Source organism: Platichthys flesus, chromosome 18 (genome assembly GCF_949316205.1).
Source record: "Platichthys flesus chromosome 18, fPlaFle2.1, whole genome shotgun sequence".
NCBI classification, from domain to species: domain Eukaryota; kingdom Metazoa; phylum Chordata; class Actinopteri; order Pleuronectiformes; family Pleuronectidae; genus Platichthys; species Platichthys flesus.
The window spans coordinates 21481617-21503490 of NC_084962.1; the positions used below are offsets into that span (position 1 = coordinate 21481617).

The 21874-nt window shown below is 42.9% G+C and overlaps 3 protein-coding genes across 5 annotated transcripts; all 3 read right to left on the reverse strand.

Annotated features, from left to right (window-relative positions):
- Positions 1-284: 284 nt before the first annotated feature.
- LOC133973691 (C-1-tetrahydrofolate synthase, cytoplasmic-like) lies at positions 285-7360 on the reverse strand. Of its 2 annotated transcripts, XM_062411704.1 has the most exons (12): positions 7289-7360; positions 6141-6243; positions 5410-5494; positions 4936-4995; positions 4577-4630; positions 3747-3883; positions 3545-3645; positions 3297-3433; positions 1230-1341; positions 927-1054; positions 773-843; positions 285-627 (listed from the first exon to the last, which is right to left on the reverse strand). In XM_062411704.1, the coding sequence occupies exons 2-11, from the start codon at positions 6239-6241 to the stop codon at positions 802-804; spliced, it is 957 nt and encodes a 318-aa protein (XP_062267688.1). In that variant the 5' UTR covers positions 6242-6243; positions 7289-7360; the 3' UTR covers positions 285-627; positions 773-801. The 2 variants fall into 2 exon arrangements, with proteins under 2 accessions (XP_062267688.1, XP_062267689.1); XM_062411705.1 differs by lacking the exon at positions 7289-7360 and having other exon boundaries at positions 3747-3874.
- A 1179-nt stretch (positions 7361-8539) lies between these two features.
- Positions 8540-11537, reverse strand: ccr6a (chemokine (C-C motif) receptor 6a). Its single transcript, XM_062411702.1, has 2 exons — positions 11418-11537; positions 8540-9851 (listed from the first exon to the last, which is right to left on the reverse strand). The coding sequence occupies exon 2, from the start codon at positions 9834-9836 to the stop codon at positions 8688-8690; it is 1149 nt and encodes a 382-aa protein (XP_062267686.1). The 5' UTR covers positions 9837-9851; positions 11418-11537; the 3' UTR covers positions 8540-8687.
- A 753-nt stretch (positions 11538-12290) lies between these two features.
- cep43 (centrosomal protein 43) lies at positions 12291-21538 on the reverse strand. Of its 2 annotated transcripts, none has more exons than XM_062411700.1 (17): positions 21380-21538; positions 19197-19250; positions 19069-19123; positions 18456-18544; positions 18071-18208; positions 16683-16739; positions 16433-16503; positions 16103-16164; positions 15853-15914; positions 15655-15720; positions 15084-15247; positions 14714-14761; positions 13301-13410; positions 13037-13099; positions 12707-12740; positions 12540-12627; positions 12291-12462 (listed from the first exon to the last, which is right to left on the reverse strand). In XM_062411700.1, exons 1-17 carry the CDS (start codon positions 21461-21463, stop codon positions 12391-12393), a joined length of 1317 nt encoding a protein of 438 aa, XP_062267684.1. In that variant the 5' UTR covers positions 21464-21538; the 3' UTR covers positions 12291-12390. The 2 variants fall into 2 exon arrangements, with proteins under 2 accessions (XP_062267684.1, XP_062267683.1); XM_062411699.1 differs by having other exon boundaries at positions 13229-13410.
- Between the last annotated feature and the right edge of the window lie 336 nt (positions 21539-21874).

Genomic DNA, 21874 nt, shown 5'->3' on the forward strand with positions numbered 1-21874 from the left:
CACATTTGATAAAAGTCCTGGCTTGAACACATCTATATGCCAATATTTAGTCATAGCGCCCCCTACAGGCAAAATAAATTACATATTTTATACTGCGATGTAAACTGGATTATACTACATTTGGCCCAAAGACCCTAAAGAGACTAAAGGAGACTTCTTCTATTTTCTGTGAATCAATCACAAAATCATACAGTTGTCTTTTGGTAAATCCTACATCTACAGATGGACTCAAATACACATCAGCTGAAATTACATGTTCAATGAGTGAAGAACAGACATGAGAGTTGTGTTCTTATAAGGCATGGGCCCCTCCCACAAGGGAAAAGAAGCTAACCATTACCTTCTTTGATGTTTTATTAGGGAGGGGGACATCCTGGCTTCATTTACACACAAAACCCCTGGAGTGACTTGAGTGAAATCCTAAGTTAACCCACAGTTTCCCTTTTAGATAAACAAGTCTGTTCCTGCAATCGTCACAAAGCAAAAGCAAAATGTCCATTACTCAATTCACTTTACATATGACTACATGAAGTAAAACAAGTCAGGTTTTTTGCCTGATGAGGTGAAACAGGATGCTTATTCAAATCTGTGGAGACAGAGGACGTTGTCTTGTCCACACCTGTCCACCTGCAGGCAGAGACTAAATGTGAGCGTTGTCCAGCAGGGGGCGACACTCTGTCATTCACATAAATTCACTGATTTAAAAATGATAATCTAAAGTTTTCAGGAAAACTGTTCTTTAAATATTGAAATGAAAGGAGTGTCTCATTACCTCCGTGTTTCCTGTGAAGTGGATTCAGTTCAGTCGTGTTTGAGGAAGCGACGCGCGCTCTGCACCGTGTTCTGCAACCAAACCAAGGAAATATCATCTCACATCTGAATACAGAAATCAAAACAATAAAATGCCACAACCAAACAAAACATGCCTCCATGAGCATGGCCACCGTCATCGGCCCCACCCCTCCTGGGACAGGTGTGATGAATCCTGCTCTCTGATTGGCTGAGGCATAGTGGACGTCTCCAACGACACGTTTACCGCTCTCCTTTGTCTGATCTGTGACAGAGGTCAAAGGTCCCACACAGTCCTCATGAGGTCAGAGGACATAACTCACGATAACTGATCAGTTATTGATGTTAATCAATAACATAAACTTCGACTCTGATCGAACAACATGTTGAAACAAAGAATCAGTGTGTAGTGGTGTGTAGTAGTGTGTAGTGGTGTGTACCAGGTATGTGGTTGATTCCACAGTCAATGACCACAGCTCCTTCTTTCAGCCACTCTCCTCTGATCATCTCCGCTTTACCTGCTCCCACCACCAGGATGTCAGCCCTACTCACCTGTTCACACACAGGAAACACATCATCATCATACAGGAAACACATCATCATCATACAGGAAACAAACAGGAAACACATCATCATCACACAGGAAACACATCATCATCACACAGGAAACACACAGGAAACACATCATCTTCACACAGGAAACACACAGGAAACACATCATCATCACACAGGAAACACATCATCTTCACAAAGGAAACACACAGGAAACACATCATCATCACACAGGAAACATACAGGAAACACATCATCTTCACACAGGAAACACATCATCATCACACAGGAAACACACAGGAAACACATCATCTTCACACAGGAAACACACAGGAAACACATCATCATCACACAGGAAACACATCATCTTCACACAGGAAACACATCATCATCACACAGGAAACACACAGGAAACACATCATCTTCACACAGGAAACACACAGGAAACACATCATCTTCACACAGGAAACACACATGAAACACATCATCATCACACAGGAAACACATCATCATCACACAGGAAATAAACAGGAAAAACATCATCATCACACAGGAAACACACAGGAAACACATCATCATCACACAGGAAACACACAGGAAACAATTCATCTTCACACAGGAAACACACAGGAAACACATCATCATCACAAAGGAAACACATCATCATCACACAGGAAACACATCATCTTCACACAGGAAACACACAGGAAACACATCATCATCACAAAGGAAACACATCATCATCACACAGGAAACACACAGGAAACACATCATCATCACATAGGAAATAAACAGGTAACACATCATCATCACACAGGAAACACACAGGAAACACATCATCTTCACACAGTAAACACACAGGAAACACATCATCATCACACAGGAAACACACAGGAAACACATCATCATCACATAGGAAATAAACAGGTAACACATCATCATCACACAGGAAACACACAGGAAACACATCATCTTCACACAGTAAACACACAGGAAACACATCATCATCACACAGGAAACACATCATCATCACACAGGAAATAAACAGGAAAAACATCATCATCACACAGGAAACACATCATCTTCACACAGGAAACAAAAAGGAAACACATCATCATCACACAGGAAACACACAGGAAACACATCATCATCACACAGGAATAAACAGGAAACACATCATCATCACACAGGAAACACATCATCGTCACACAGGAAACAAACAGGAAACACATCATCATCACACAGGAAACACATCATCATCACACAGGAAACACACAGGAAACACATCATCATCACACAGGAATAAACAGGAAACAAATCATCATCACACAGGAAATAAACAGGAAAAACATCATCATCACACAGGAAATAAACAGGAAAAACATCATCATCACACAGGAAACACATCATCGTCACACAGGAAACAAACAGGAAACACATCATCATCACACAGGAAACACATCATCATCACACAGGAAACACACAGGAAACACATCATCATCACACAGGAAATAAACAGGAAAAACATCATCATCACACAGGAAACACATCATCGTCACACAGGAAACAAACAGGAAACACATCATCATCACACAGGAAACACATCATCTTCACACAGGAAACACACAGGAAACACATCATCATCACACAGGAAACACATCATCTTTACACAGGAAAAAAACAGGAAACACATCATCATCACACAGGAAACACATCATCATCATACAGGAAACAAACAGGAAACACATCATCATCACAAAGGAAACACATCATCATCACACAGGAAACACACAGGAAACACATCATCATCACACAGGAAACACATCATCATCATACAGGAAACAAACAGGAAACACATCATCATCACACAGGAAACACATCATCATCACACAGGAAACAAACAGGAAACACATCATCATCACACAGGAAACAAACAGGAAACACATCATCATCACCTGCTCAGGTAGGTCTGTTGTCTTTGAGTGACAGGTGGTCACTGTGGCATGATTCCACAACAACAGGTCATGCATTGGAGCACCAACGATTTTACTTCGACCAATCACCACCGCGGATGATCCTGCAACGGTAACGCCTGCACAGGAACAGGAGGTCACAGGCTTTATATACAACCACTGATCATCTGTATATAAAGTCACTGATCATCTTCATATACAGTCACTGATCATCATATACAGTGTACGACCTGTCTGTCTGATCAGCTCCATGCAGCCTCTCGGTGTACACGGGAGGAAACAGTCGTTGAGTTCACCTCGAGACAACTTCCCTGCATTTATCCAAGTCAGACTACTCACACACACACACACACACACACACACACAGAGAGAGAGAGAAAGTTAGTCTTAAAAGTCAGTTTGCAGGTGATGTCACTTCCTGTGCAGACTCACCCGTCCACGTCTTTCTCAGGAGACACAGCGTTGATGATGAGTTCAGTGTCGATGGCGTTCACAGAGTCCAGAGGAAGCTGCACGATCAAACCGTGAATTGAGCGGTTCTCGTTCACCGACATGATGCTCTGCAGGACCTGATACAGGAAGCAGTTATCAGGAAACAGAATACAGGATACAAGAAGTACGACCTTTTTAATATTGTTTTTATAAATTTAGTTCGATATCCGTTTGTGGTTCAGCCGAAAGACACATTTACAATATGTTCATATAGGAGTGTGGCGTTTTCAGAATTGATCAATTTCAATGAGTCCAGAGACCCGCCCCATCGGGTCACCACCACTGGGAGGCGCTACAGGTCTTTAAGAAACCGCACTTCCAGGTTCCAGAACAGTTTCTATCCACGAACAATTAAATAACTAAATTCTGCTCAAAAGTCCACAAAACTGTGAAATCATCCAGCCGGGCATCACTGCCATCGTGTGACACATTTTGTATAGAGCAATAAAGAACTTATGCGATTGAATTCTTGACTTTTAACTTATTTATATAGTTTTCATATGTCTGTTTTTATGTGTGTATGTGATCCACTGTATTTGATGTGTGGGTATATGCGTGATCCACTGGAGACACTTGATTCTATTGTGCAATGTACAATGACAATAGAGGCATTGAATTGAATTAAATAATTGTTTTCATTTTGTTTTATTGTGACACTTGTTCTTAGTTTTCCATTTAAATGATGAAAAAACGAAATGGTTGATTGGCCAGACGTGTTTCTAGTAAAAACACGAAGTGATGATGGAGGATGTTGCGTGTTGGTCACTGACCTCGTGTTGCGTTGCCGTGTTCGGAAGCCTCACATGTTTCGCATCAATTCCAATCTGCAGATGATAAAGTGGAAATGTTAAAGCTGCAAAAAATCAATATGCATATATATTCAGGGGCTGCAGAAGGGAAACCACATGTATGACTGAAGAGACGTTCGACTGGTTCAGTTTAACATGTGATTCATCTTGTGGGGACCAAGAATCTTATGATCACACAGTTGGTGCGTCACTTAACACTGTCCCAATTCATTGGTTCCTACTGATGATGTCATTCTTTAAGCACGTTGCACGGATGTAGTTTCATTTTTCATTTCAGGGTTTGGGGACCCAGCAGAGGGGGCGGAGTCTCAGCACCTCACCTGAGCCGCAGCCTTCAGTTTGGTGCTGATGTACAAGTTGGAGTCGTCTCTGTCTCCCACCTGCAACACAGCGTGACACTCATTACTGCTTCCTGTCGTCCACGCCATTTCACAGCAGTGTCCATGAAAACAAGATGGAGGATTGACAGGAAACCGCCTGTGTGACCTGAACACCTGGACTCTCAGAAAACGTTCCAGTTCGGGGGGAACAAACAAATTTAATAAATTAAATTAAATTAATAAATTAATAAATTAAAGTTCCACGTTGAATTGGGAAGAGTTCAACTGTAACACTGACGTTCAACTGTAACCCTAACCCCCTGCAGGCTGTGTGTGTAATCATCAACTAATATATAACAGTCACATGAAAAAATAATAACTTATATGTAAGTAACTTAAGATAATGTATATTGAATTTAATTGAATTCTAACAATTAAAATAATAAGGGGGGGGGGGGGGTAAATTGAATTTACCTGAAGAACCAACAAACCGGGTTTGAACCCCGAGAACTCGCTCGTCATCTTCTGCACCTCGTTCTTCAGCCTGTCTCTCAACAACCTGCACGGAGGTCAAGGGTCAACTCTTTAACACCTGACGCTGGGACAAGGTGGGACAAAGTGGGACAAGGTGGGACAAGGTGGGACAAAGTGGGACAAGGTGGGACAAAGTGGGACAAGGTGGGACAAGGTGGGACAAAGTGGGACAAGGTGGGACAAGGTGGGACAAAGTGGGAGAAAGTGGGACAAGGTGGGACAAAGTTGGACAAGGTGGGACAAGGTGGGACAAAGTGGGACAAAGTGGGACAAGGTGGGACAAAGTGGGACAAGGTGGGAAAAGGTGGGACAAAGTGGGACAAGGTGGGCCAAGGTGGGACAAAGTGGGAGAAAGTGGGACAAGGTGGGACAAAGTGGGATAAGGTGGGACAAAGTGGGACAAAGTGGGAGAAAGTGGGACAAGGTGGGACAAAGTGGGACAAGGTGGGACAAAGTGGGACAAGGTGGGAAAAGGTGGGACAAAGTGGGACAAGGTGGGCCAAGGTGGGACAAAGTGGGAGAAAGTGGGACAAGGTGGGACAAAGTGGGACAAGGTGGGACAAAGTGGGATAAGGTGGGACAAAGTGGGACAAAGTGGGACAAGGTGGGACAAAGTGGGACAAGGTGGGACAAAGTGGGACAAGGTGGGACAAAGTGGGACGTGGACTCACTTGGACATCTCTTTGCCAGAAATGATGGTTGCTATGGAGCGGCTGCTTCCTAAGCAACCGGAGGCTGCGAGACGCCTGAAGGCGTGGCCTGATGACAACATGACTGACAGGGGGGGGGGGGCTCATTAGAAATGTACAATCAGCCTTGGCCCCCCCACAGAGAATAGACCCGCCCCAACACATGTCACACACGTCAGCAATACAACATATCAATCACAGTCTGGTTATCAACTCGTTAATTTAACTTAGGCTTTCCTCATCAAGATATGACCATGTGCACATAAAAGGGGTGGGGCTAACTGCATATGACCAATCACAGACAAGTTTGACTGACAGCAGAGACTCATACTTAACAACGAGGATCAAACTGTTACTTCTATTAAAGGATCATATTAATAAATTTTGATGGGGTTTCCTCTGCTAACACTCCCAGTACATCAGTATCAGGTACTGGGAGCACTTTACTGGTCAGGCTGGTTCTGTTGGGCTCCAGCAGCTGACAGAGGTTCATCCTCTGTGGAGAATCTAGATCTTTCAGAAGCTCATCAGAGGAGCTCAGAGGATTTCGTGGGTCTCTGAAGACCCTGGTCCTCCTCAGAGACTGGATCCACACCAGATCCACAGATCCTCTGAGAACATGATGTCATAGTTCAAGGAGGTGATTGGCCAGTGGGCGGAGCTTTATACTGTTTGAAGTTACTGTGGTGATTTACCTGAAAACAAGTGAACGAGCTTCGTGAACTGAAACTGATTCAAACCTGATGACCACAGATCCTGTTCGTTTATATGAGATGATTAGTTTTATTGGTGATTATTGAAAAGGACATTTTACATAATACATAACCCTAATCCCCCCCGTTACCACACCAACTCAGATGTGTGCATGTGAATACACGTGCACACATACCCATACCACACATAACTTCTCTTATGCAGATATGAATATGATTGTTAATTATTGATTAATTAACTCTCACATGTCATCACTTCATTTTCTATATTGACACCCACATATACACACACAGACACAAATAATACACAAACACAGACACAAAAATAATACCACAAAAACAAACAATAATGCACACACACAGACAAAAAGACACACATGTTCAAAATCTGACAGAAACAGAGAAACATTTTGTTACCTGAGAGATGAAGAGCGACTGGGTTACTGCTGACACACACACACACACACACACCCACATGTGAGGGGGGGATCAAGGGTCAAACTTCCCTCAGCCAATCAGATTGCAGAGTTTTGGGGAGTGATGTTTACACAAACTTTTTTTCTTTAACCAGCTGTCAGGAGCGATAGTGCAGAAGCACAAGGGAAAATAATTGATTATTTCCCATGATGCATTATTTTTTTATGTCCATACTGTATATTTTATTGTATATTTATACAATTATAAAAAAGTAGCTTTTTTTAATGATGGACGTTGATAAACTGGAAATATAAAATGTTTGTTTTATAGTAACCACTTATTGTAAGTCTTGGATGATGACCACAATCCAGGTCTTTGGTTTGTTTAACCCTTCTTCTTCACTGATTGGATGATTAGAGCTTGATTTTAGACAAACCATCTGACCAGGGACAAACCATCTGACCCGGGACAAACCATCTGACCAGGGACTAACCATCTGACCAGGGACAAACCATCTGACCAGGGACAAACCATCTGACCAGGGACAAACCATCTGACCAGGGACTAACCATCTGACCAGGGACTAACCATTTGACCAGGGACAAACCATCTGACCAGGGACTAACCATCTGACCAGGGACAAACCATCTGACCAGGGACAAACCATCTGACCAGGGACAAACCATCTGACCAGGGACAAACCATCTGACCAGGGACAAACCATCTGACCAGGGACTAACCATCTGACCAGGGACAAACCATCTGACCAGGGACAAACCATCTGACCAGGGACAAACCATCTGACACGCAACATATGAATTAATTACTAAACATCGTTAATAATTATTTAGGAGTGACTTCCTGTCCCAGAACAACTGAAGAAGTGAACGGTTGCTGGTTTGATGCCGACTGTATGAAATCAACGTGGCCAACTGACACCTTCACTTGTGTTACATGTAAAGATAAAAAGTATTGAAACATGTCAGTCGCCAAAGCTATTTTCATTTGACAACTTAATTTTTAATCATGAATTCAAACCTTTGATCCTATGAAATGTGAAAGTAAATAACTCTTAATGTGATCAAGTCAGTGAATGTTCTGATTTTATTAAATCTAAATTGACCTTGTTTCCTGTGTGATTATGATAAACTCTTTGCCTCATCAAAATAAATCTTCAAAAGAATAAAGGAGCCCTTTAACGACAGATTTTATTCTTATTTTTATTAGTTAAAACATCCAAATTAAAAGACAAAAATTTAAAGTAAAACATCGTTTTGTTCATTAACTTGAATTTGGACCTGCTGCCTTGGACTGAAGCCAGCGCTCACGTCAGGTGCATGCTGGTCACATGGTGGTCACATGGTGGTCACATGGTGGTCACATGGTGGTCACATGGTGGTCACATGGTGAGAGACGAGCCGTTGTCGCTGGACCCGTCCACCGAGCGGCGAGTGGACACGTAGACCTCAGACGTGACCCTGGAGAAGCGGCGTGGGGCGATGTACCTCTTCCCCAGACACCACAGGTCCTGGATGATCCTTCTGAAGTGGTTCCTGAACTTCACGCCCACGAAGGCGTACAGCACCGGGTTCAAGCAGCAGTGCAGGTAGGCGATGGTCTGCGTTACTGTCTCGCCAACCATCTGGGAATTGGACCCTTCACACGTCTGCGGCTGGAACATGATGGCGGTGTTGTAGAGCAACACGATGTTGTATGGTAGGTGACAGGCCACGAACACCCACACCACGGCCAGCACCACCCGGACCGCCTTGTGCCGCTGGAAGTTCCTGACACTCAGCAGCTTGACGATGATGGCGGTGTAGCAGACGGTCATGATGAGCAGTGGCAGGAAGAAGCCCACGGCTAGCTGGGTGCTGGGGACGGCTACCTTGGTCGTCAGGGCCGTGTTTTCATTCGTGAAACTGAACTCACAGACAACAGATCCGGTGGTCTCATTCCTCTCGTGTCCCTCCTTCATGAAGGACTCCATGGATTGCATCGGGTCATACCGGTGGTAAAAGTAGAATGTTGGGACGGACAGAAGAAAAGCAAAGGTCCAGACGACGGTGCAGATGAGGCGGCTGTGGGGCAGCGTGCGCAGCCGGAAGCTGCGGCGGGCCTGGACGATGGCGATGTAGCGGTCGGTGCTGATGCAGGCGAGCAGCAACATGCCGCTGTAGAGGTTCACACTGTAGGAGCCGCGCAGCAGCTTGCAGGCCACCGGCCCCATGGACCACGACCACATCTCGTTGTAGACGATGAGAGGCAGCGTCACCACAAACAGCAGGTCAGCGATGGCGACGTTGAGCAGATAGACGTCCGTCATGGACTTCGTCCTCTTGTAGAAGGCGTAGGTAACGATCACCAGACTGTTCCCCACAAAGCCCAGGATGAAGATGATGGAGTGAACGTACCAACCCACGAACATCTTCACATTGTGGTTGTTCTGGTAAGGACAAGGTGGTACCACATCGTAATCGGTGTCATTGTAGTCGTAATCTGTGTTATTGCAGCCGTTATCTGATTGGTTGAACAAAGAGTCATTCATGTTGTTGTTCTCCGGCTGTGAACAAAGAGAATAGAGAACGTCAAATACCCCAGAGACCCCTTGACATCTTCTTAACTTCATTGTTTGAGAGGCAGTGACGTCCTATTAATCCGTCAACACAGACAAATGAATTCAACAGGTTTTATAAAGATGAGTTCTACGTGTGATTGATTACAAAACATCAGAGGAGCCCTCTAGATATTGTTAAATCTATAATCTCAGTTTTTCACCAAACAAACCCAAATAATCTCAATAAAGTAATCACTATTAATTAATTAATCTATCTATTTATTTACCTATCTATCCAACTTATTAATTAATTTGTTCATCAAATCTTTTTTGGGGGTGAGGGGGGTTTAACACTGGAGCACTAGGATGAGGGGGACCCTCCGATTGTCACGAGGTATTTCGCACACTAGTTAAACTGATTAGGGTTAGGGTACCCTATCCGTTACTAACCCTAACCCCCCGAAAGAAAAGAGAAATACATCAAATCAGTTCAGACAAGATTTAAAATTTTAATTCAATGACGACACGTTTAAGTTTGTTCTTTTTAGGAAAATACGAAAATTTCAGAGGCAGAAAATCTGACAAATGTCAGATCTAACATCTGGAAAAATGTGAAATGTTCGATGCTGCGATGACACAAATCTGTAGTTGTCCTCCTTAGTGTAATCTACCCATGATGCCCTGGGGCAGGAACACAAGGTCTGAGCTTGTTTGCGTCTCAGCTTAATTTTTTCCACAATCATCGATGAATCAGACTCGTACCTTTTCAAGTCAGATGTAAAAATCTGAATTTTGAATGTGGTGAAAGTGGAGCAAGTGTCACGTTGCAGGTTCTAAGCTCGTGCTTCTGGTAAACATGTTCCAGTTGTGGTTGAACAGACGTGTGAGTTTGAACAATGGGAGGAAGCTTGGAAGCAAAAACAATATATATGACCCAGTTAAGCTGTGGTTTCTTCTTCTTCTCTGAAGGTTAAATTACAGACGGTGAGCGGAACCTTTCATAGACTAAGATCTGCTTTTTACTTTAAAATTCAATATAATTCAGTTTTATTTGTACAGCCAAATCATAATAAACATGATCTCAAGGCTCTTCACGTAGAAGGTGAGAGAGAAAAAACTCTTCAACTTGAAGAACCTTGAGCAGAACCTGTCCTTTACATTGAAAGGAAGATAAGAATCTTATGTTCTTCATTGTCGAACAAACACAGGTACTGATGGTTCCACAGGTTCTATTATTATTCACAAGGAGGGGGGGGGGGGGCACACCTGAAGTAACACGTTTCCTCAAATGCATCATCAACCCTTTCTCTACTTCTGCTGTCCTAACACAAGTGGACATCGTCTCCTGACGGGTGGAGAACATAGTAATAAACTGTTTAGTAATAATCCCAATTATATGAATTCACTATTTATTCATTATGTTTAATTTTAAATGATTTTATGATTGAGCCTCTAAATCTTCTAGATATTATCAGTCATCGTCCAGATGAACAGGAAACATGAATCGGAGCAGATGTTGAATAAGAACAAACAGAATTTTAGAAAAAAATTGAAAATAAAATCAGGACTCACTTCTTTGAAGTTCGTAGTTTGAGTTTGGACGAGGCTGCTGTCGCTCGTTCAGGTGAAGATTATGATAATGGAGGAAGCTGCACCAGTGAACACACTGAAACCTGCTGACTGAAAGGGAAGGGTGTGTGTTGTTGTATCTAAAGGAAATGAACAAGCCAATCATTGTGTTCAAAAGGTTAACTGTGAGTTTGTGTGTGTATCAATGTTCAAAGCATTTATTGAAGGCTCTGTGTTGAGGTTCTCCAGTGTGGAACCGGGGCCAGTGGGTATTTGACCAATGCACCAGTCTGATTGCTGCTGGACAGAAGCTGTTCCTCAGGCTGTAGCTTCTACCAGAGGTGTGAACACTGCAGCCGGTCCAGATGCTCTCAGTGATGCAGCTGGAGCAGTTGCTGAGGATCTTTGGGGACATGCTGAATTTGAGCAGTGGTCAGCTGGCACCAGTTCTGGTTGCTGAAGATGGAGCCCAAGAGCAGCCAGAACATGGGTCATACCCTAACCCCAAATGGGACTTTATATTAATGACAAATTGTAAATAGAATGTAAGCATATTAAGGAAATTAATAGATTTTAAGATAAATTACGGTCAAACCACAGAACCTTTTTAAGGCCACGGCCAAATCATCTAAATGAAAAAACTAATTTGTATATGATTTAATGTGTGAACAACATTCCTAATGTTTGAATATTTTTTTTGGTGTTTTAAAGTTGGCCTGTTGAAAATCCCTATTCGTCATTGACCCATATATCTATAGATACACACGTTTGTGTATACCTGATTCCAATTAGGTTTTATCACAGTAACACAAACAGACAAAGAATCTCCTCGATGGCTTTGAGTCATTTCCTAAATAAATCTGCAGAAAACGATCATTCCATACAAATCAATTTATTTGTCAAGTCAAACTGTACACACTTTAATGTTGACGACAAAAACAGGTGCCTGGTGGGAGAGTGATGCATGCTGGGAGTGTCAGGCCACCTCCTCCATGTAATCAGCGGAGTGACTGAGCTGAGACACACTCAGGTCCTGAGTCTCATCGAGCTGCAGAGGAAACAGGTTAAAGAATAAAATCATCATCACGACCGATCTGACATCACAAACACTTATGACATCATCACCTTGTCGCTGCTGTCGGGTCCCTCGATGGAAACTTCCTCGATCTCCTCGCCGATGCTCAGCTCGCTCCTCGAGAGATCTGAGCGATGACTGACATTTTTTTCTTTAGTTAACAGAAATAAAGTAAAAGATTTTAAATGTCATTAATTAAAATATGTTCCAGTCTCACCTGTTGAAGTCGTCGTCATATTCAGCATCTTCATCTGTAAAAACATTTATATTTAATTCAGGTTCTAATACAATTCAGAAATGTAATGGTACAGCAGCTCTGGAGTTACCTCTGATCTGTTTGTCCTTCGATTTTCATTAATAACTAGTTTGTAAGAATGCATTCTTTCACTTACATCAAACATTTCAAGAACCGAGACCAGAGGCCACATGTCTCCTGTGTTAGCTTCACTTCACTGGCTTACATTTAGAATAGAACTTAAAATTCTCCTCCTGGCTTATTAATATGCAGCATCATATCCTAAAGAGCTCAGAGTACCTGACTTCTTACCGAAATGAAAAGATCCAGTTTTATCATTTGAGGCCTTCGAGTCTCTGAATCCTTTCGATTTTCCTTCGCGAAGAATAAAAACATCAGCATCAGAAAAACATCGACCTCCTGAAGTTTCCTCTCACATCATTATCAAGATAATTATTTTAGCGCCATCCTCAGGACACATGGATTACGTTTAGTTCCAACAACCTTCGGGGACAGATCTGGATGTGGTCTCTAGGGACTCTAGGGAGTGCTGCAGATGTTTGGAGTCAAACTGACCATTCCTGCTGTTACTCTGCTCTGCACTGTTTCCTCCAGCTCCTCCTGGTCTCGGTGCATCGGAGGGGGCCCCTGCAGGACTCTGTCTGGCCCCAGATGCCTCAACCTTCCTGCAACACAGACAGCACACAGTCTCAATTCAATTTGTATACTGTCAAATCATATTATACATTATTAAGATTAAGATTAAGATACATTTATTTATCCCAAACACACTCATGCAGGTAGGGAAATGTAACCTCTGCTTTTGACCCATCTGGTGCAGGACACACAGAGCAGTGAGCGACCATGTACGGCGCTCAGGGAGCAGATGTTGGGGGAGTAAGGTGCCTTGCTCAGGGGCACTAGACAGGGTAGGGAGAATCCTCTTGGATTTTTGGACAGATCAATCCAGGTTCGTCTTTTGTTGTCTCTCCGTGGAGTCGAACCAGAGACCTTCTCTGCCCATAGTCCAAGTTTCTGCCACTTGTCCACAACCTCCCAAGGCTCTTCACAAAAGAAGGTCAAGATCTTCATAATTAGGGGTTTTATAGGCAAGGAGCAGGATAATGATATTCTGAGTTTCACAGGGAGCCAATGCAGAGAAGCTAAGAGCAGTGATATGATCTCTCCTTCTTGATCCTCTCAGCTCTCGTGCTGCAGCATCTTGAACAAACTGGAGGCTTTTCACAGACTTACTGGGACGTCCTGATAATGAAGAACCACAGTAATCCAGTCAAGAGAAACAAATGCATGGACGTGTTTCTCAGCTTCCTTCTGAGACAGGATGTTTCTGATCTTCATCATGTTGTGCAGGTGGAAGAAAGCCGTGGGGACGTGTTGATGAGGTTTCTAACACGTGCACTCAACATCTGTGAGGGGACATTTTGGGGGGGGGGGTGGTGGTATCATGTTGTACAAGGACACTTGGGATTCGAGCTCCTGACCTTCTGGTTGGAGGACAACTGCTCTACCTCCTCAGCTGCAGCCGCGACTTCAGTCCAGTTCTGCTGATACTTTAAAATCAAATGATTTCAGTTTGGAACATTTGATTTATGATAATCCACAGACTCTACTAATCTGTAATTTATAGAAAAAGTTTTGAATGATCAGTTGGATGATTTATCTTCAGAGAGTAGATAATCAATAACGGGGGGACAAAGACAAATCGGGGACAAAGTCGGAAGTAGAATAAAAGGATTGGGGGGGGGGCAGGTGAGATGAGTCAGTCAGTCAAACATCCTGCTCTAGGATCATGTTGATGACATTTCACAATAAAAGCAGTTAAATGAGATGTCAGGAGGACTTATCTTATTTTTCTGAATAATCTGAAACATCAGACGACCATGTCTGTTTGTTTGATTTTTTATTTGCTGATGATTCACTACTACAACCTTTGACCTGTTTCATGTGACGTTAGTGTTTGATACTTACTCTCTCTGACTCTTCATCGTCTCTGTCGAATCAAACTGAGAACCACGACTTCACAGGAAGAGAGAGCAGATCTTTATTATCTTCATCACCATGAAGCACAAAATATACTTGAACCACGACTCATCAAAAACACAGAGGACATGTCCACACATGTTAACCTCTAACCACTGAACTAAATATAAGACATTTTGTCTTTGCTCCACTACTTTACTACATAATAACATAACACTACATAATGAAACAATCAATGTCAGTGTCAAAGGGAATCATGCTGCAAAGAGAATGAATGTTTTAGACCCTAACCCTAAATCCCTTGAATATTAAATCAGTATCAATATGATCTGAAATCAGGAGATGAACGTGATCTCACCAGCCGTACGTCTTCTGTGGTTTGGGCAGGGGGTCGTCAAAGAATGAATCTCCTTCGTCCAGGTCGTCTTCCACCTCCAGGTCCACACGCTCACTCTGAAAGCCGAGGAAGGACGCGTCCTGCTGGACGTCTCCTTTACCCAGAGACATCACCACGTCAGAGTCCTGTCAGACGATGATAACAGATGATGAAGGAGGATTCATCAAGAAATTAAACCCAGATGAAGTTTTATACTGGTCTTGTTTCTAGATGATGAGGAGTTTGACACATGATCTATGACATACAGACTCATTGTGTGACTTCATGCCAAACACACAGACACACACTCATTGTGTGACTTCATGCCAAACACACAGACACACACTCATTGTGTGACTTCATGCCAAACACACAGACACACACTCATTGTGTGACTTCATGCCAAACACACAGACACACACTCATTGTGTGACTTCATGCCAAACACAGACACACACTCATTGTGTGACTTTATGCCAAACACACAGACACACACTCATTGTGTGACTTTATGCCAAACACACACACACGCTGAGAATGAAACCGAACTCACCTCACAGTTGGGTGGAGAGGTGGTCGCCGTCTCAGCAACAAGGCCGACGTCAGAGTCCTGACCGACCTGAACCAAGATGAATGTCAGGAAGATCAGATGAAGCCTGAGATGATTTTTTCATCTATGTGTGTCCACATCAGATTCAGAGGTCAGGGTCAGGGGTCAGAGGTCGTCGATGTGACGCTGCAGATTACTCACCACAATCCTGCACTGAGCGAACAGACGCTTGAAGATTCCCAGAAAGAGCTGGAAGTCTGCCGCTGAGAACAAACAGAACAAAAAACACCTCAGATTAAATCACCACCAGGGGGCGTATTCATAATAAGAGTCAGATTGTTCGTGTTGAAATATTTGATCTCCGGCGCAAAAATGTGCATCCAGACAGCCGACCCGAGCTAGAGGCTGAAACAACCGGCTGATGTGAGGATGTCACAGATTTAAGTCTTACTCTGAGAGTTGCTTCTGTCGGCAGCTCTGAGCTCGTCAGTGACAAAAATCTCCAACATGTTCCTGCAGGTCACAAACAATAGCTCTCAGTATTCTATTAGCAGTTAGCGGTTTCAAATTGATTCATGAAGCAATGATTGATACAAAAATATAAGATTCCTAAATAGATTTTTAAGCAGAATCAGTGATGTATTTTTTACTCGTCAAGAATTTCCCACCTCATCTTTTTGAAATATTATTTTACCATTTTTTTGTTTTACTTCTACTTTATCTTGTTGATCTATAATCAATCAAAATGTTTCAATGAAAAGTTTATTGAAATATTTCCTACTTGTTCAAATTGGGGAACAGATCTGCGAAGATGCTCTTCAGATCTTCTTTACAGACAGAGCCACTCCGCTCCTGCAGGGGGCAATGAGACAGTAATCAACATCAAAAAATGCCGCCTGTGATTGGCTAGAGGCAGATGAAATCACACAGGGGAAAGGTAAGCAGGGGTTTCCCCAGCCGGTCTAAAGGTTCGCCTTAAATTCTCTATGCAGGAAAAAGCCAGGGTGTGGTGAGGTTTGGAAAAGACTCACCTTGTCGTAAAAGTCAAACTTCCTGCGAGCGTTTGTGATCTGCTTGTGAGAAGGTTCCTACGAGACATGAAGACACAGGTTTCTTAAAGAACATGAAACAGAAACCAGCTGTTTCAGATTGTCCAATAAGATTCAAACAATGAAACTCTCAAACGTTCACAGACTCAAAAGTTCAAACACACAAATGTTCAGACTACAGATGAAACAGTATGACAATGGTGTCTCACAATTATAGCGAACAAAATGATCATGATTATCAGTTTTATCATTATTATCATTATTGTCACGACCCGGACGCCGAACCGCAGCGCCAAGCAAGAAAAGGCAGCAGGCTCCCATCCACTCCCAGTTCAACCTCTGTGCTGGTCACACCAGACGCTGAAGCTGCCTCGCGCCATGCAGCGATCGTTTCGGTGTCGAGTCGATTTTTTCTGCTTGAGTGTATCGCGACAGGAAACACACTGAAAAATGATTTTAGACGATATATTTTATTTGATATAAATGATCAAATATGCATCCCATAGTTTGTATTTCTCTTCTGTTGTCTTGGAGATTTGATTTTACCAATTACATTATTAAATGTCCCCCTCTGCCCATCCACTACAGCCACACAAGCAGAAAGATAAAGAGAGAGAGGAGGGGGGGGGGGGGCTATGCATTCTCCACATAGGTTTGAGTGGAGAATACGTAATTTACCCCCGACACCCGACATGTAACGGAGCAAACAGCGAAGTTCTTCAACATGGATGACATTAAATTAATAATTGAAGTGGAGAAGTGCAGTGAGTTGTATGATCCTATGAACAAGGAGGACACATGTTGGGACGCAGTATATGCTTTTAATCTACTGGATCAACGGGTGACATAATATGCGCTGCCGGTGTGAACCGGACGCTCGTTGTCTCGGTGTTTGTTGTCTCAGATCATTTTATTTAAACAAATCCTTTTTTTTAAATAAAATGATCTGAAAAAATGAACAAAGCACAAACTGAGAGGGCCATGAGGTGTGTTCATGTCTCCATCAGTACACATCTTCAACACAGATGTCTTCATTAATGTTGCATAGGTGTGGAGATGCCAACTTCTACACTATCAAAAACTCCAAGTCCTTCAACTTGGCTAACTACTTATGTGGAAATTTGGGTTATAGTTATTAATTTAGTTACCAATTAGAAATCCATATTTGTAGATAGTACTTTCATGAGTCTTAATAAATAAATTGGCTCTTTTCCCCTCCTTTGAAGGGTGGTGCCCCGAGGTAGCTTAAATCAATTAAGTTATTTAATATTAATATTCAATATTCTTCTGATAACTAAATGTAATGGTGTCGTGCTTAAGGTATCATAATCACACCACCACTTTCACTTGTCTGTTTCGACTCCACTCACCTCCAAACACACGCTCCGTTTGTCTCTGCGTCGCCCTCTACTGACCAGCTCCAGCAGCAGAGGACACTTCCTGTTCACCTCACACTCTGACAGATCCAGATCTCTGCAGACCAGGTCCCGACTGTCCACACCGTTTATCTGCAGAAACAAAACAGGAAATGACACAACACAACATGATGCATACAAAATGACATGACATGACTCAACACAAGCCGACAAGACACAGTACGACACAACATGACAGAACAGACACCACACGACACAAACTTTATATAAACTCCAGGCAGAGATGAGCTGAGAGAAAATTGTCAACATGTCTGTGTTCGTACAAACTGTCACATACGACTCACAGCTGAGTCGGACTGGGGTCAAAGGTCAAACTCACCAAATTGATCTCTGGCTGAAACACTGCGAGGGAGAAGTCCAGGTTGAAGACCTGCAGGAAGTCCACGATCAGACTGGCGACCAGACGACCTGCGGCGAGACGAGCAGAGTCCAGAGCGGAGCAAGGGAGCTTCTAGTAGAGTCATCACATTCTGACTAGTTGAATCTTCATTTAAGGTCTCTTTAATTGAGGTGAATTAAAGATACATTGACCCTGAATTATGACTTATCAGAATACATTTTTTGCGGTCTGAAACTGGAATTATCATGATAAAGTTACAGATATCTGTAATATATAGAATGAGCCTTGTACAAGAAAAGTAAACAGCTTTTTGGATAAACTGCTGAAAAGAACAAAATAGGTTTTGTCCTTTTATCTAATTAATAATTGATTGAATGAAAGGCAAAATCTATATAAATCGATTATCAAAAAAAGTTGTTAGTTGCAGCCCTAATCCGTTATAATCGATTGAATCAACTTGTTGTTGCAGCTCTAGTTTTCTTGAAGCTCCTTTTATAATCTTCTTCACACAAACTCTCACACACACACACTCACTCATTCAATCTCTCACACACACAGACAGACACACACAATGGAGAGCCATAAAACTCACCGTCTCTTGTGCTGAGACATTTCTTCAGGTTTTCATTGATCAGAGACGTTTTATTCTGCAGACAAAACAAGAGTCAATGACCTCTGACCTTTCACCTTGGATGTTAAAACCCTCACATGAACCCTCACCTCCACTCTGTCCTGCTCCTCCAGGGCCAGAAACACAGCCGCCCTCATTTCAGCCTGAAGAAAACACACACACATGTCAACGAGCTTCCTTCTGTCAGCAGCTGAAACTGAATATGAAGGTCAACATTCATCAATAACTAATCACAAATCAATAACTAATCATTAATTAAAAAACTAGAGGAAATCTGTAACAAATCCATCAATAGCTAACACATGAATAAGGAATGAATCAATAACTAAACAGTCAACAAATCATTTTTCAATAATTAAACAGAAATCCACAAGTACTCACTAATCACTAATCATTCATTATTAATCAGGTTCGATCAATAAGGTTTTGGGTTTGTACTGTGACATGTTAACTATTAACTCTGACCTTTAACCCTAAGACGTTAACTAGCCCTACATTAGCTGAAGCCGACCCTACGTTAATCTACCCTGACCCAATACCACGTTAAAAGGTTCAGTGTAGAATGTAGTGACATCTAGTGGTGAAGTGTCATGTTGCAGCTGAAAAAACATGTCAGCCTCCGTAGAGAGGATCCTCTCCTCGTGTAAAGTATTAAATACAAGGAACCGTTCTAAGTAAGGAAAACAATCATTTGTACACTTTAGATGAAACACAGTAGTGAAAACATCACTAGTATTATTTTCTATTCAAGTTCTGCCCAAAGATCCCTTTCACCTAACTCTTTCATACTGGACCTTTAACTAACCTTCAACTTAACGTTAACTAACCCTAACATGTTTACTAACCCAACGTTAACTCACCCTAACCCAAAATGGACACAATCTGTCCCATCGGAAACTAACCCTAAACTAACACTAACTAACCCTTCAGCCCAATTCATGCTTGTGGGTCAGATCCACGCCGCAGCTCGAGCCTCCTCTGACGCGTTCCGGAGGCTGGCCAGCTAACCCTAACCCTAACCCTAACCCTAACCCTAACCAAGCTAACCCTAACCCTAACCCTACCAGCACCACATGTTCCCCCTGAGAGCTGTGATTGGTCCGCATGGGGGCATCACGTGTCTGACCGACAGTATTTCCGGAACCTCCTGCTGGGCCTCACTCTGTGAATGCTCAAACCATCTTTTCTTCATCGCAGCTCTTTAAGGGAAGCTCGTGATAACACTACTGATCCGAAGTGAACAGAGACGCCAGAGAAGTTTTACATAAGAGGAACCGTAAGGAACTTAGCACAGAAGCTATGAACTCTACATCTGTTGGGATTTTAAATGTTTGCTTGTCTGTGTGCCTGAGTCTGTGAAGAGGCATTAGAACTGAAACTCTAAACCATAAAGATAGGAGGTTGGGGCAGGAGCAGTTTGATCCAGATATATAACTGCTTAGTGTTAATCATGAAACTTTTACTTGTTCTCATTTCTAACTTTTTATATTAAATAATAACTCCCGTGGATTCATTTGACATCACACAGAGTTCAAGCAGCTGACAGGTTCTGGGGGAAAGACAGAGACATTGTTTTGGTTTAGTTGTTTCGATTGTTTACACAAAGAGAACATTTCAGCCATAAAGCAGGAACATCATATTCTCTCTACTCCAATGAAAAACACCTCTGACCTACAAGAGGTCAGTGACGTCAAGGCTGGTCAGGAAGTGATCAGTTTGCCTAGCAACTCTCAGAGGAGTGAGAGGGAGTGGCTTCTTGTCACTTCCCTATTCCAGTGCCAATGGGGGGGGGGGGGGGAAATCCAGGAAGACTTCCCCTTGCTATTGACCAATCCTGTTCCACCTACAGTTATCAAATATTACAGACCGGCTGTTTGGGGACTCGATGCGACTCGTGACTGTCCGGTGCTGCTCGAGGGCCGGGCAGTGTGTTGGGTGCTCATTGCTTTGCTGTAAACTTTTCATACCTTTTCATGCTTCTTAATAAATACTTGAATTAGACCAAACCGGCTCTTCTCATATTTAGGATAAACGAAACATCTACTGGTGTTTCTGCGTTGTAGCTGCAGAGCACCCCCCCCCCCCCCGTGCACGATACACGCCCCCCGCGGTGAGGCTGCACGCGGAACTCACCCTAACGTAAACCAAGACTTTGATTGGAACAAAGTTAAACACAGACAAGTGAATATCAGTCAACTTAGCTGCTAGCTGCTAAGCTACCATGAGCCTAGCATCGCTAGCAGTGACACAGAGAGCGGAAGTGAGACAGGACCTTGATCTTGCTGAGAACTCCGCTGTTGTCCAGGTTGTGAAGAAGCAGGTCTCTGAGTTCAGTATCATCTTCTGTGGCGGACATGTTGGCTCCGAAGTCACGAGCAACACACAACAAACACACTTCCTGTTCCTTCTTCTTCTGCTGCGTCCTAGAAGGGTTTATGTATAAAGACAGAAAGCACGCCACCTTCTGGTCTGGAGTAGTGATGCTTACTTCCGGGTCGAGGCTTCGAATCGCGTATCGAGGCTTGTGTTGGTGACGTATGTGATGACGTTCATAGCCTGATGAGCTGGCCGTACCACGTGACTATTCAATTAAAAGCTTCACACACAAGAGCCATGGTGTCACAATAACACTCCGCCTGTTTTACATTGATTGTCCACTTGATGGCGCAGAAGAGCAAATAAAGCATCCTGAAGCTTCGGCCCACGAGTGAACCAGTTGGATGGAACCAGTTGGATGGAACCAGTTGGATGGAACCAGTTGGATGGA

Excerpts from the sequence above, each read along its gene's own strand:
- LOC133973691 (XM_062411704.1), bottom strand. The coding sequence starts at position 6,241 with ATGTTGTCATCAGGCCACGCCTTCAGGCGTCTCGCAGCCTCCGGTTGC. Across the intron at positions 4,631-4,935 it reads AACTGAAGGCTGCGGCTCAG|ATTGGAATTGATGCGAAACA; the intron begins GTGAGGTGCTGA and ends TATCATCTGCAG. Across the intron at positions 1,342-3,296 it reads CAACAGACCTACCTGAGCAG|GTGAGTAGGGCTGACATCCT; the intron begins GTGATGATGATG and ends GTGTGTGAACAG.
- ccr6a (XM_062411702.1), bottom strand. The coding sequence starts at position 9,836 with ATGAATGACTCTTTGTTCAACCAATCAGATAACGGCTGCAATAACACA.
- cep43 (XM_062411699.1), bottom strand. The coding sequence starts at position 21,463 with ATGTCCGCCACAGAAGATGATACTGAACTCAGAGACCTGCTTCTTCAC. Across the intron at positions 14,762-15,083 it reads CCACAGAAGACGTACGGCTG|TCGTGGTTCTCAGTTTGATT; the intron begins GTGAGATCACGT and ends CTTCCTGTGAAG. Across the intron at positions 13,100-13,228 it reads ATCCAGATCTGTCCCCGAAG|GAAAATCGAAAGGATTCAGA; the intron begins GTTGTTGGAACT and ends TTCTTCGCGAAG.